Below are 13,506 nucleotides of genomic sequence, written 5' to 3' on the forward strand. Positions count from 1 at the left end.
ACTCACTGGGTTTAATGTATAATCAGACGTACCACAAATACAAATGCCCCATTCCTGATGCCTTGACAGTTTTACATGTCACTTAAAATATCATCTGTTCTTTCCTTTTGGTGCATTAATCTGCACAGAAAGGGATAGATGCATCTTCTCCTCAAATATATATGCCTTCGCTTGTTTGTTCTTTGCTATATTCCATTTCTTTGCCACCATTTAACGCCATTGCCTTCACAAGACAGTTTTGGAGCATGAAAACATTGTGGACGTATTCGTAAAATGCCACCAAATATAGTTGATATCAGGTATCAAACCAACCAAATTGCATATATTTCCATCGGCTATCGGCTTCCAAATGTCTGCCAGCAGTGGATAACATAAGGAGTTTTGAAAAGAGATGTCCTTTCCATGCAAGATGCAATTATGTGCATTTTTATGGTGAAAATTGCATTTTTTCAGCCAAAATCAGAATTGCAGAATTTGACATGCAGGAAAATATGGAATTCTGAATGTCACATTAGAAAGCATAAAAGTACCATATATACTCGAGTATAAGCAGAGTTTTTCAGCCCCCTTTTAAGGCTGAAAAAGATCCCCTCGGCTTATACTTGAGTCAAAGTTATTATTTTACTCTGTTGTTGTTGTTGTTGTTACATTTTTATTTTACTCTATTTATTATTATTATTATTATCATTATTATTATTAAATTTATTATTTTACTCGATTATTGTTATTACATTTATTATTTTACCCTATTTATTATTATTAATATTGCATTTATTATTTTACTCTATTATTGTTATTACATTTATTATTTTATGCTATTATTATTACATTTATTATCTTACTCTATTATTATTGCTATTACATTTACTATTTTACTCTATTTATTTTTAATATTACTCTATTTATTATTAATAATATTACATTTATTATTTTACTCTATTTTTGTTATTACATTTACTATTTTACTCTATTATTATTACATTTATTATTTTACTCTATTATTACTGTTATTGCATTTATTATTTTACTCTATTATTATTATTATTACATTTATTATTTTACTCAATTATTGTTATTACATTTACTATTTTACTCTATTATTATTACATGTATTATTTTACTCTTTTATTATTGCTATTACATTTATTATTTTACTCTACTTATTATTATTAATATTACATTTATTATTTTACTCTATTATTATTGTTATTACATTTACTATTTTACTCTATTATTGTTATTACATGTACTATTTTACTCTATTATTATTGTTATTATATTTACTATTTTACTCTATTATTACATTTATTATTTTACTCTCTTTATTATTATTGGAAGGCTATGTAAGCATATTTACATTGAAGAAGGTTAGAATAATGGTTTAATCAGAGTTGGAGAGTCTTATCTTAAATTCCAGTTTTATGTAAATATTCCAAAACATTTAACCTCTTGATGCCTTAATTAATGTAATTTTATTGGAATTTACCAGTAGCTGCTGCATTTCCTATTGTCAGCTTATACTCGATTCAATGCGTTTTCCCAGTTTTTAAGATAAAATTAGGTGCCTCGGCTTATATTCGGGTCATCTTATACTTGTACATATACAGTAATCCAGAGAAAACCATATACAATTCTCAGTTATCCATGCTAAAAACCATACTAGTTAGATCTTATGATTTTCTATATAACACAATTCACTCCTTTGGCAGGGATCTGTTCGAAGACGAAGATAAGCCTCCTTTTTCATCCAAAGGCCATCATCTAAACATTGGTCAGTGACTAACCCTCTTCCTCTTTCTTCTCTTGCTTTTAGATTTTGCAGAGTTTGTTTTCCTTGGCTTGTTCCTCACGGAGATGTCCCTGAAGATGTATGGCCTGGGGGCCAGAAACTATTTCCACTCCTCCTTCAATTGCTTTGACTTTGGGGTAAGTTTGTTCTTTTCATAGAAACATAGAGCTGGAGGGACTTATTTTGTATAGAATTATGGAAATAATAAGCCCATGTATGATTCCATAGTTAGCTGGTTTCAGGAAAGGCAAAAGCCACACACAAGTTTTGAACCTGACTCAGCACACAGAAGATGGTTTTGAAAGGCAGCAGATGACAGGAGCTGTCTTCATAGACCTGCCAGCAGCATATGATACTATAAATCATTGCCTTCTCCTGAGGAAAAAATTGTAACATCACAAAGGACAACCACCTCACTCACTTCATAAGAAATCTGCTACAGAACAGGAGCTTTTTTGTTGAGTGCCAGGGCCAGAGAAGCAGATGGCAGAAACAGAAGAATGGCTTGCCTCAGGGAAGATCGTAAGTTTCGAGGTGGAACGTAGGGGAAGATATGTTCAGACAAGTAAGCAGGGCCAGAACCATATAGGGTTTTATAGGTCAAAACCAGCACTTTGAATTGTGCTCGGAATTGGATCAGCAGCCAGCGGAGCTGACATAACAGGAGGGTGGTATGATCCCTGTATGCCACTCCAGTAAGTAATCTAGCTGCCGCCTGTTGGACTGATTGAAATTTCCAAATAGTCTTCAAAGGCAGCCCCATGTAGAACATGTTGCAGTAATCTATTTGGGATGTAACGAGAGCAATTAGTGCCCAAATTTGGTGTCAAGTTGCCCAGTGGTTTTTGAGTTCTGTTAATCCCACAAACGAACATTACATTTTTATTTATAAACCGCAGTTGGGAAATATGTGCCCTTCCATATATTGGTGAATGTCAGACCCCACTGTCAGGGATGATAGGTCTTGAAGTCCAGTGGTGTATAGTGGACATGTGCTATCTGCTTGTAGTAAAAGGGTTGCAAGTTGTTGATGAATGTGTAGCCTTTTAAGTAGCTACAAGTGTTACTGAATATAATTATGACTTGTCCTCAGTGCCCAATACATAGGCTAAGGAGCCCTCGGTGGCGCAGTGGGTTAAACCCCTGTGCCGGTAGGACTGAAGACCGACAGGTTGCAGATTCGAATCCAGGGAGAGGCGGATGAGCTCCCTCTATCAGCTCCAGCTCCTCATGCGGGGACATGAGAGAAGCCTCCCACAAGGATGATAAAAACATCAAATAATCCGGGCGTCCCCTGGGCAACGTCCTTGCAGACGGCCAATTCTCTCACACCAGAAGCGAATTGCAGTTTCTCAAGTCGCTCCTGACACGGCAATAAATAAATAAATAGGCTAAAATGTGGTTTTGGGAAAGGCAAGATCCCATAGAGGGGACTTTTATCATAAGCCTCCCTGAACAAGGATCCTGCTAAATGTGAAAATAACAAGAGCCCTGGCAAACCTGGCTGTTTTTGTTGCTTCAGGCTTGTGAATATGTATTTCCTGATTCCCTTGGGTGACTGCGTGGAGCCAAAGGGAGAAGGAAATAGAGAGAAAGTGCTGATGTAGCAGAAAAACAAAGTGGCAAAGAAGCACCAAAGAATGAAATGGAAAGTTTTGTGAAATGCAAACGGTGACGTGAAGCAGAGAAAACCACCTGCATGAGAGGCAAACCTGCTTTATGGAATTAAATCGAAATAAACAAATTTAAAAGATGAAAAGATCAAAGATCTGGAGACCATCAATCCCACTTAAAAAGCTGGGTCTGTTTAGCCTCAGAAGAGAAGGCTGAGAGGAGACACGAGAGGGGCCATGTTTAAATATTATCTTCTGCCTTGGAGCCATGGGTTCAAATGGCAGGAAAGGCAATTCCACCTGAACATTAGGAAGAACTTCCTGACCATAAGGAGAACTTTGGTGTCCAGAGGAAGCTCCTTTTTTGAAGGCTGAATGGCCATCTGTCCAGGATTGTGCTTTTCTTGCGTGGCATATTGACGCTGGACTGGATGGTCCATGGGGTCTCTTCCAACTTTATGATTATGTGATTTATAATAATAATAATAACAACAGCAAAAACAACAACAACAACAACAACATGCCCTGGGAGATTATGTGAAAGGCAGTCAAGAACCAACATTGAGGGAAGTCAATAGAAGTAAAGTGCTTAAAGTGCAAAAGACAAAGAGTGGATACTGTAAAAACACAATGCAGAGCAGAACAGAAAACTGGCAAAAGAAGGCTCTCCATGGACAGCCCCTGGGAAAAACTGAGAGCCAAATTGACAAAGAAAAAACATGGCTGTGGCTCACAATTGGGACTCTGAAAAAGGAGACAAAGGAGGGCCTGGTTCTGGCATCCCAAGAACAAGCCATTAGAACCAATGCCATCAAAGCCAGAATTGAAAAGTTGATGACAGATCCCAAGTGTAGATTCTGCAAAGAAACAATAGATCACATCCTCAGCTGCTGCAAGAAGATTGCGCAGACAGACTACAAGCAGAGGTATAACACCATTGCTCAGATGATCCATTGGAACTTGTGCCACAAATACCATCTGCCTGTGACAAAGAACTGGTGGGATCACAAGCCGTAAAGAGTTACAGAGAATGAACACGCCAAACTCCTCTGAGACTTCCGGATTCAGACAGACAGAGTTTTGGAGCATAATACTCCTGACCTCACTATCGTGTTAAAAAACAAAGTATGGATTGTCGATGTCTCAATCCCAGGTGACAGCAGGATTGCAGAGAAACAACTGGAAAGGCTGACACGATATGAGGATTTAAAGATTGAACTGCAAAGACTCTGGCACAAGCCAGTAAAGGTGGTCCCAGTGGTGATCGGCACACTGGGTGCAGTGCTTAAAGACCTGGGCCTGCATTTAAACACAATAAGCGCAGACAAAATTACCATCTGCCAGCTGCAAAAGGCCACCTTACTGGGATCTGCACGCATTATTTGACGATACACCACATAGTCCTAGACACTTGGAAAGTGTCTGATGTGTGATTCAAGCCAGCAGAGTGATCTTGTTTGCTGTGGACTCATCTTGTTATGTTTCAAATAATAATAATAATAATAATAATAATAATAATAATAATAATAATAATCACAAACTGCAAAAACCCTGACACAAACCAGTCAAGGTGGTTCCAGTGGTGATTGGCACACTGGGTGCAATGCCTAAAGACCTTGGCCTGCACTTGAACACAATTGACACTGACACAATTATCATCTGCCAGCTGCAAAAGGCCACCTTACTGGGATCTGCACGCATTATTCGCCGAAGCATCACACAGTCCTAAACACTTGGGAAGTGTCTGATGTGTGATCCAATACAACAGCTAGCAGAGTGATCTTGTCTGCTGTGGACTCATCTTGTTGTGTTTCAAATAATAATAATAATAATAATAATAATAATAATAATAATAATCAAGCATATAGATCTTGTTTGCTGTGTTTTTGTGATAATAATAATAATAATAATAATAATAGCAGCAGCAGCAACAACAACAACAACAACAAATTTGTTATCTGCTTCTCCCTTCTTCTCTTGCAGGTGATTGTGGGGAGCATCTTTGAAGTCATCTGGGCCGCAGTGAAGCCTGGTGCCTCCTTTGGCATCAGCGTCCTGAGAGCTCTTCGTCTGCTGAGGATTTTCAAAGTCACCAAGTATGTTGCAAGTCCATTGGGAGAAAGGGTCCATACTTCTCATTAATGCAGGACCCTTGGGGAGGTCACGAGGGGTGTCAGTGGGGTTGCCAAAGACCATCAGAAAACACAGTGTTTTCTGGTCATGGGGCTTCTGTGTGGCCCAATTCTATCATTGGTGGGGTTAAGAGTGCTCTTAGATTGTAGGTGAACTATAAATCCCAGCAACGACAACTCCCAAATGTCAAGTGTGTTTTCCCCAAACTCCACCAGTGTTCACATTTGGGGCAGTTATGAAGTAGCAACTAAAATAATGTTATGGTTGGGGGTCAACACAACATAAGGAACTGTATTAATTGGTTGCGGCATTAGGAAGGTTAATGCAACAATTACACTATGGAACACAATTTTTGTTCCTAGCTTATAAATGTCATTTCCTAATTGGTCTTGGTAGAAGCGCTTGCCATTTGTCACCCATTATTATGGACTCAACATGCCCTCTAATTTCTCAACCGCACTTTGACTTGAAATTTTAGGTATTGGAATTCCTTAAGGAACCTTGTGGTCTCGTTGCTGAATTCCATGAAGTCCATCATCAGCTTGCTGTTCCTCCTCTTCCTCTTCATTGTTGTCTTTGCTCTGCTGGGGATGCAGCTCTTTGGAGGACAGTAAGTTCAACTCGAAATACTTCGTGTCCTTTGAAGAAATTATCTTCCACCCATGTGGTATTGTCTGTTTCCCTAAATGTGGTGGAGAATAGGGTAAGGATCCAAAATTTGTGAATGTAGCTGGGTCCATCTCTCTAGATCAGTAGGACACAAGAAAGAGCTTTGGCCATAGAAGTTGTCCACTCCTGCAGTAGACCATGAACGCAATGTCATACCTATGAATACAAAAATTGGCAGACATATGATATAATGTACAAAAAATAGTTTTGGGATAGTATTCTGGTTTCAAGAAAAAAAGATATGAAATCATTCTTATACATAACAAACATAAAATTTACTTAGGCGATCCCTCGTTGTCCAAGTAGGATAGTCTTCCAAGATTAGTGTACTGGCGGTGGGTCCATAAGTGGCTGTGGAGCCCTATTTTTGATCTTCATCTTCTCCTGCCATGAGGGCATTGGTTTCCAGATGGAAGGCAGTCCCAGTCAGAGTTGACTTGACACACCTTCCTCTTGGCATGTTTCTCTCTTTCGCCCTCCATTTGTGCCTTTTCAAATTCTACAGCACTGCCGGTGACAGCTGACCTCCAACTGGAGCTCTCAAGGGTCAGGGCTTCCCAGTTCTCAGTGTCTATGCCAGAGTTTTTAAGGTTGGCATTGAGCCCACCTTTAAATCTCTTTTCCTGTCCTCCAACATTCTGTTCTCCGTTCTTGAGTTCGGAGGAGAGCAACTGCTTTGGGAGATGGTGGTCGGGCATCCGGACAACATGGCTGGTTCAGCAAAGTTGATGGTGGAGGACCATCGCTTCAATGCTGGTGGTCTTTGCTTCTTCCAGCACGCTGACGTTTGTCCGCTTGTCTTCCCAAGAGATTTGCAGGATTTTCCAGAGGCAGCGCTGATGGAATTGTTCCAGGAGTTGCATGTGATGTCTGTAGATAGTCCACGTCTCACAGGCATATAGCAGGGTTGGGAGGACAATAGCTTTATAAAGAAGCACCTTGGTATCCCTACGGATGTCCCGGTCCTCAAACACTCTTAGCTTCATTTGGGAAAAAGCTGCACTCGCAGAGCTTAGGCGGTGATGTATTTCAGTGTTGACTTTTGTGGAGAGGTGGCTACTAAGGTAGAAGAAACAAACATAAAGATGTGCAGAGCTATCCAGTAGGGTTGTGCGTGGATTTCATTTTCTCTGTTTCCTCTGTTTCCTTTGGTACCTTCAATACTCATAATGGTAAGGGCCTTTCCGGTACAAAAACCAACATGAAAGCAAGTGGGAGCCAATCTTGGCTCCTCCCCTATTCAGCATCACAGTTAAATTCCGGTTGTTGTAAGTTTTTCAGGTTGTATGGCCATATTCCAAAAGCATTATTTCCTGAAGTTTCGCTTGCGTCTGTGGCAGGCATCCTCAGAGGTTGTGAGGCCACAGATGAAGGTGAAATGTCAGAAGAGAATGCTTCTGGAATATGGCCATACAACCCGAAAAACTTACAACAAACCAGTGATTCTAGCCATGAAAGCCTTCGACAATGCAGTTGAATCTTTTTGATTTTCATTTATTTCCTGGTTCTTTTTATTTAGTGGGGCTAAATAAAAAGAGAACTGAGTGACATGCTGAGGAGGTCTTCTGGAGAAACAGAAATGGAGAAACATAAACGGAGAGCGATTCACGCGAAATGCACAAATTAGACCACACCTGGAATATTGTGTCCAATTCTGGGCACTACAATTGAAGAGTGATATTGACAGGCTGGAATGTGTCCAGAGGAGGGCGACTTAAACGATCAAGGGTCTGGAGAACAAGCCCTATGAGGAGCGGCTTAAAGAGTTGGGCATGTTTAGCTGGAAGAAGAGAAGGCTGAGAGGAGACATGATAGCCATGTATAAATATGTGAGAGGAAGTCATAGGGAGGAGGGAGCAAGCTTGTTTTCTGCTTCCCCGGAGACTAGGATGCAATGGAACAATGGCTTCAAGCTACAAGAAAGGAGATTCCATCTGAACATTGGGAAGAACTTCCTTTGGAAGCTTTTAAACAGATGCTGGATGGCCAAGAAGCAATTTTCCTGCTTCTTGGCAGAATGGGGTTGGACTGGATGGCCATGAGGTCTCTTCCAACTCTAGGATTCTATGATTCTAAGCCTAGTATCCAAACTGAATAGTTTAGTTCTGGGGTCAGGAAAATATAGGTCTTTGTGTACATCTATTTTGTATGGGTGCACATACACACATTTTTAAAAAACGTACTCTTGAATGGTGAGAATGCTCAGCAGGTAAAGAATATTAAGTACCTGGGAAGTGGAGTGGAAACCCAGGTAGGAACTGAATAGAGTATTATGGAAGAGCAGATGACAGTCAAATTGGAAAAAGTGAACCAGAACTAGGTGGGGATGGAATGGAGTATAATGGAGGAGAGCATGTCTTAGTGATTGGAGAAGTAAATGGGGACACTGCATGCTGCTGTGTTTGGTAGCATGGACAGGCAAGATTGGTTGCCTTCATGTTCTGTTGGGAGTCCCCACCCCCGGCAGGATGGGAGATTAGAGGGACCATTGGGTTAACCAACCAACTTTATTCCTTCTTGTCAAGATACTATGTACTCTTGGTTGTATTACCACCAGTTTCTTGCCTCTTTCTAGGTTTCATTTCAACGATGAAACACCAACCACCAACTTTGATACCTTCCCCACTGCCATTCTTACAGTATTTCAGGTAAGAGGGTCTTCTTTGCTGTTGGGAATCCAGAGGGATTTTGCCCTCTGGATATTTGGATGTGGTTTGTTGTTGTTTATTCGTTCAGTCGCTTCCAACTCTTCGTGACCTCATGGACCAGCCCACGGCAGAGCTCCCTGTTGGCCGTCACCAACCCCAGCTCCTTCAAAGTCAACCCAGTCATTTTAAGGATGCCATCCATCCATTTTGCCCTTGGTCAGCCCCTCTTCCTTTTTCCTTCCATTTTCCCCAGCATCATTCTCTTCTCTAAGCTTTCCTGTCTTCTCATGATGTGGCCAAAGTACTTCATCTTTGCCTCTAATATCCTTCCCTCCAGTGAGCAGTCGGGCTTTATTTCCTGACTGGTTGGATCTTCTCACAGTCCAAGACACTCTCAAAACTTTCCTCCAACACCACAGTTCAAAGGCATCTCTCTTCCTTCGCTCAGCCTTCCCAAAGGTCCAGCTCTCACATCCATAGGTGACTACGGGGAATACCATTGCTTTGACTATGCAGATCTTTGTTGCCAGTGTGATGTCTCTCCTCTTCACTATTTTATCAAGATTTATCATTGCTCTCCTCCCAAGAAGTAAACGTCTTCTGATTTCCTGGCTGCAATCCACATCTGCAGTAAACTTTGCACCTAGAAATGCAAAGTCTGTCACTGCCTCCACGTTTTCTCCCTCTATTTGCCAGTTATCAATTAGTCCAGTTGCCATAATCTTGGCTTTTTTAATGTTTCACTGCAACCCAGCTTTTGTGTTTTCTTCTTTCACCTTGATTAGAAGGCTCCTCCTCACTTTCAACCATCAAAGTGGTATCATCTGCTTATCTAAAGTTTTCAATGTTTCTTCCAGCAATTTTAACTCCAGCCTTGGATTCATCAAGCCCCACATCTTGAACCCGTCTGTTGTTCCATGGTCAGTTCTTACTGTTGCTACTTGGTCCTTATACAGATTCCTCAAGAGAGAGACAAGGTGGCTTGGTCTCCCCATGCATAACACCAAGAACTTGCCACAATGTATTATTATCCACAAAGTCAAAGGCTTTAGAATAGTCAATAAAACAAAAATAGCGGGTAGTTGTAGGTTTTTTTGGGTTATATGGCCATGTTCTAGTGGCATTCTCTCCTGACGTTTCGCTGCATTTATGGCAAGCATCCTCAGAGGTAGTGAGCCTGAAAAAAACCTACAATAACCCAGTGATTCCAGCCATGAAAGCCTTTGACAATACATTAAAACAGAAATAGATGTTTTCCCTGCCTTTCTTCACTATCCAGCAGATATTGGCAATTTTATCTTTTGTTGGATGTGGTATCTCCTTAAAAAAAATCAAGGATGGCAAAAGTAGCAAGTGTCCTGGTGTGAAATACAGGCACTTGTGAGAAAAAACCCGGAAATGTATTAGTGCCAAGTTTGGTCCTGATCCATCATTGTTTGAGTCCACAAGTCTCTCTGGATGTAGGTGAACTACAGTTCCCAAACTCAAGATCAATGGCCAGCAAACCATTCCAGTTTTTTCTGTTGATCGTGAGAATCCTGTGTGCCAAGTTCGGTTCAATGTCACCATTGGTGGAATTCAGAATGCTCTTTGATCGTAGGTGAACTATAAATCCCAGCAACTACAACTCCCAAATGTCAAGGTCTATTTTCCCCAAACTGCACCAGTGTTTACATTTCAACATATTGAGTATTTGTGCCAAGTTTGGTCCAGATCCATCATTGTCTGAGTCCACAGGTCTCTCTGAATGTAGGTGAACTACAGTTCCTAAACTCAAGATCAATGGCCAGCAAACCATTCCAGTATTTTCTGTTGGTCATGGGAATTCTGTGTGCCAACTTCAGTTCAGTGTCATCATTGGTGGAATTCAGAATGCTCTTTGATGGTAGGTGAACTATAAATCCCAGCAACTACAACTCCCAAATGTCAAGGTCTATTTTCCCCAAACTCCACCAGTGTTCCCATTTGGGCATATTGAGTATTTGTGCTAAGTTTTGTCCAGATCTATCATTGTTTGAGTCCACAGTGCTCTCTGAATGTAGGTGAACTACAACTCCAAAACTCAAGGTGAATCCCAGCAACTACAAAGCCCCCCCCCCCCCAGTCCCACCACTATTCCGATTTGAGCATATCGGATATTTGTGCCAAATTTGGTCCATTGAATGAAAATACATCCTGCATATCAGATATTGACATTACGATTCATAACAGTAGCAACATTATGAAATGGGGTTCAGAATGCTCTTTGATTGCAGGTGAACTATAAATCCCAGCAATGACAACTCCCAAATGTCAAGTCTATTTTCCCCAAACTCCACCAGTGTTCACATTTGGGGCACGTACGAAGTAGCAACGAAAGTAATGTTATGGTTGGGGGTCACCACAACATAAGGAACTGTATTTAGGACAGTTGGGAAACACTGCTTTAGACAGCCGAGACACTCGTTTTTTCCTCAATTTTTGACGACATTCTCACTGACTTTCCCTTCCTTCCTTCCCTCCTTTGTTCATTAACTTCACAGATCCTGACCGGAGAAGACTGGAACGCAGTGATGTATCAAGGGATTGAATCCCAAGGAGGCGTCCACTCCGGGATGTTCTCCTCCGTCTACTTCATTGTCTTGACGCTGTTTGGTAACTGTATCCTTGGAGTGCTGGAATTTGATTTGAAAATGGGCTTTTGCTCACCTTGCCATCCTGTGTGCCGAGGCCTGAGCGACCTGCTAATGGGCAGCTGGTGCAAGTTACTGGAAGGCCATTAGCAGAGGGTATTGATTTATGGCGAAATACGGTTGTTTGTGTGAAAAGGGAAGTGTTAAGCCTTCAAAACATTCCGGCTGATGAAACACGGAGCAGACGCAGACCTATTGATTCAACAAGAAACCCTGGTTGGCCTCCTACCACATCAATACGTAACACAATTTTTGTTCCTGAGTTGTAAATGTAATTTCCTAATTGGCGCTATAATCAAAACACAGGAAAAGTTTAAGGTAAAGGTAAAGGTTTTCCCCTGACATTAAGTCCAGTCGTGTCCGACTTTTGGGGTTGGTGCTCATCTCTATTTCTAAGCTGAAGAGCCAGCGTTGTCCATAGACACTTCCAAGGTTATGTCACCGCATGACTTCATGGAGCTCTGTTACCTTCCCACCAGAGTGGTACCTATTGATCTACTCACATTTGCATGTTTTCGAACTGCTAAGTTGTCAGCAGCTGGGGCTAACAGCGGGAGCTCACCCCGCTCCCCATATTTTAACCTACAACCCTTTGGTCAACAAGTTCAGCAGCTCAGCGGTTTTACCCACTGCACCACCAGGACTCATATAACTGCAAATATATATATATATATATATATATATATATATATATATATTTGTGGGAGGGACATCATGCAGCACAGTCTGTTCTAGCTTCTCAATGAATATCTCATCATTGAGTTTCAACCAATTCAACTTAGTTTGTGGCAGCCCCAAAAATAAATTTATTTATTTATTATTTATTTAGAGCTTTTATAATCCGGTCTTCTCAACCTCCAAAGAGGGACTCAGGCCCGCTAACAACAGGAAATTCATACGCAATAGCATAAAACATAATAACATCGTAATACATTAATACATTAAAATACATTAAAATACAGATCAAATAATTACATAAAGCCAAGTCGTCAAGATAAATCACAAATTCATCACCATCCGCCAGTTATTGACTCGATCATCATTCTGCAAATGCTATATTTCAGAGCCAAGATTTTACCAGCTTTCTGAAAGTCAGGAGGGAAGGGGCAGATCTAATCTCCATTGGGAGAGAGTTCCAGAGCTAAGGGGCCACCACTGAGAAGGCCCTGTCCCTCGTCCCCACCAGACGTAGTTGCGAGGGTGGTGGGACCGAGAGCAGGGCCCCTCCAGAAGATCTTAACAACCTTGATGGTTCATAGGGGAGAATCCATTCGGACAGGAAAACTGGGCCGGAGTCGTTTAGGGATTTATAGGTCAACACCAGCACTTTGAATTGTGGAAGCTAATTGGCAGCCAGTGGAGCTGGCACAACAGAGGAGTAGTATGCTCCCTGTACCCCGTTCCTGTTAGTAATCTGGCTGCCGCTCATTGGACTAGTTGAAGCTTCTGGGCAGTCTTCAGAGACAACTCCACGTAGAGAGCGTTGCAGTAGTCTATATGGGATGTAACCAGAGCGTGGACCATCGTGGCCAATGAAGTTTCTGGAGTAAAACAACAGCTTTCAAAGTAAATACCACAAAAAATAAACAGGAAACCACACTTTCAAACCAGGAAGAGAAAGTTTTTCAAATTTTGTTAGAATGTGTAATAGAATTATAATATTGGGTTTTTATCTCATCCAATATTTGTTTTTCTCCCATTAGTTTTCATTTGGAAACTGCCTTGAGTCCTGGTTTTGGAGGAAGTAAAGTTACAGGTTTTCCCTAGACATTAAGTCCAGTCCTGTCCGACTCTGGGACTCTGGTGCTCATCTTAATTTCTAAGCCGAAGAGCCGGCGTTGTCCATTGACACCTCCAAGGTCATGTGGCCAGCATGACTGCATGGAGTGCCGTTACCTTCCCACCAAAGCAGTACCTATTGATCTACTCACATTTGCATGTTTTCAAATTGCTAGGTTGGCAGAAGCCGGGGCTGACAGCAA

General features: G+C 41.2%; 1 protein-coding gene across 9 annotated transcripts in view; it reads left to right on the plus strand.

Moving 5' to 3' along the window:
• CACNA1B (calcium voltage-gated channel subunit alpha1 B) overlaps positions 1–13,506 on the plus strand; it is a 353,504-nt gene that overhangs the window by 214,832 nt on the left and 125,166 nt on the right. For all 9 annotated transcript variants that reach the window (XM_067471871.1, XM_067471870.1, XM_067471872.1 and 6 more), the window contains 5 exons: positions 1,814–1,926; positions 5,386–5,498; positions 6,014–6,145; positions 8,780–8,852; positions 11,375–11,492. In XM_067471871.1, the coding sequence (XP_067327972.1) occupies positions 1,814–1,926; positions 5,386–5,498; positions 6,014–6,145; positions 8,780–8,852; positions 11,375–11,492 (549 nt within the window). The remainder of the gene's footprint in view (positions 1–1,813; positions 1,927–5,385; positions 5,499–6,013; positions 6,146–8,779; positions 8,853–11,374; positions 11,493–13,506) is intronic.

Source organism: Anolis sagrei, chromosome 11 (genome assembly GCF_037176765.1).
Source record: "Anolis sagrei isolate rAnoSag1 chromosome 11, rAnoSag1.mat, whole genome shotgun sequence".
NCBI classification, from domain to species: Eukaryota; Metazoa; Chordata; class Lepidosauria; order Squamata; family Dactyloidae; genus Anolis; species Anolis sagrei.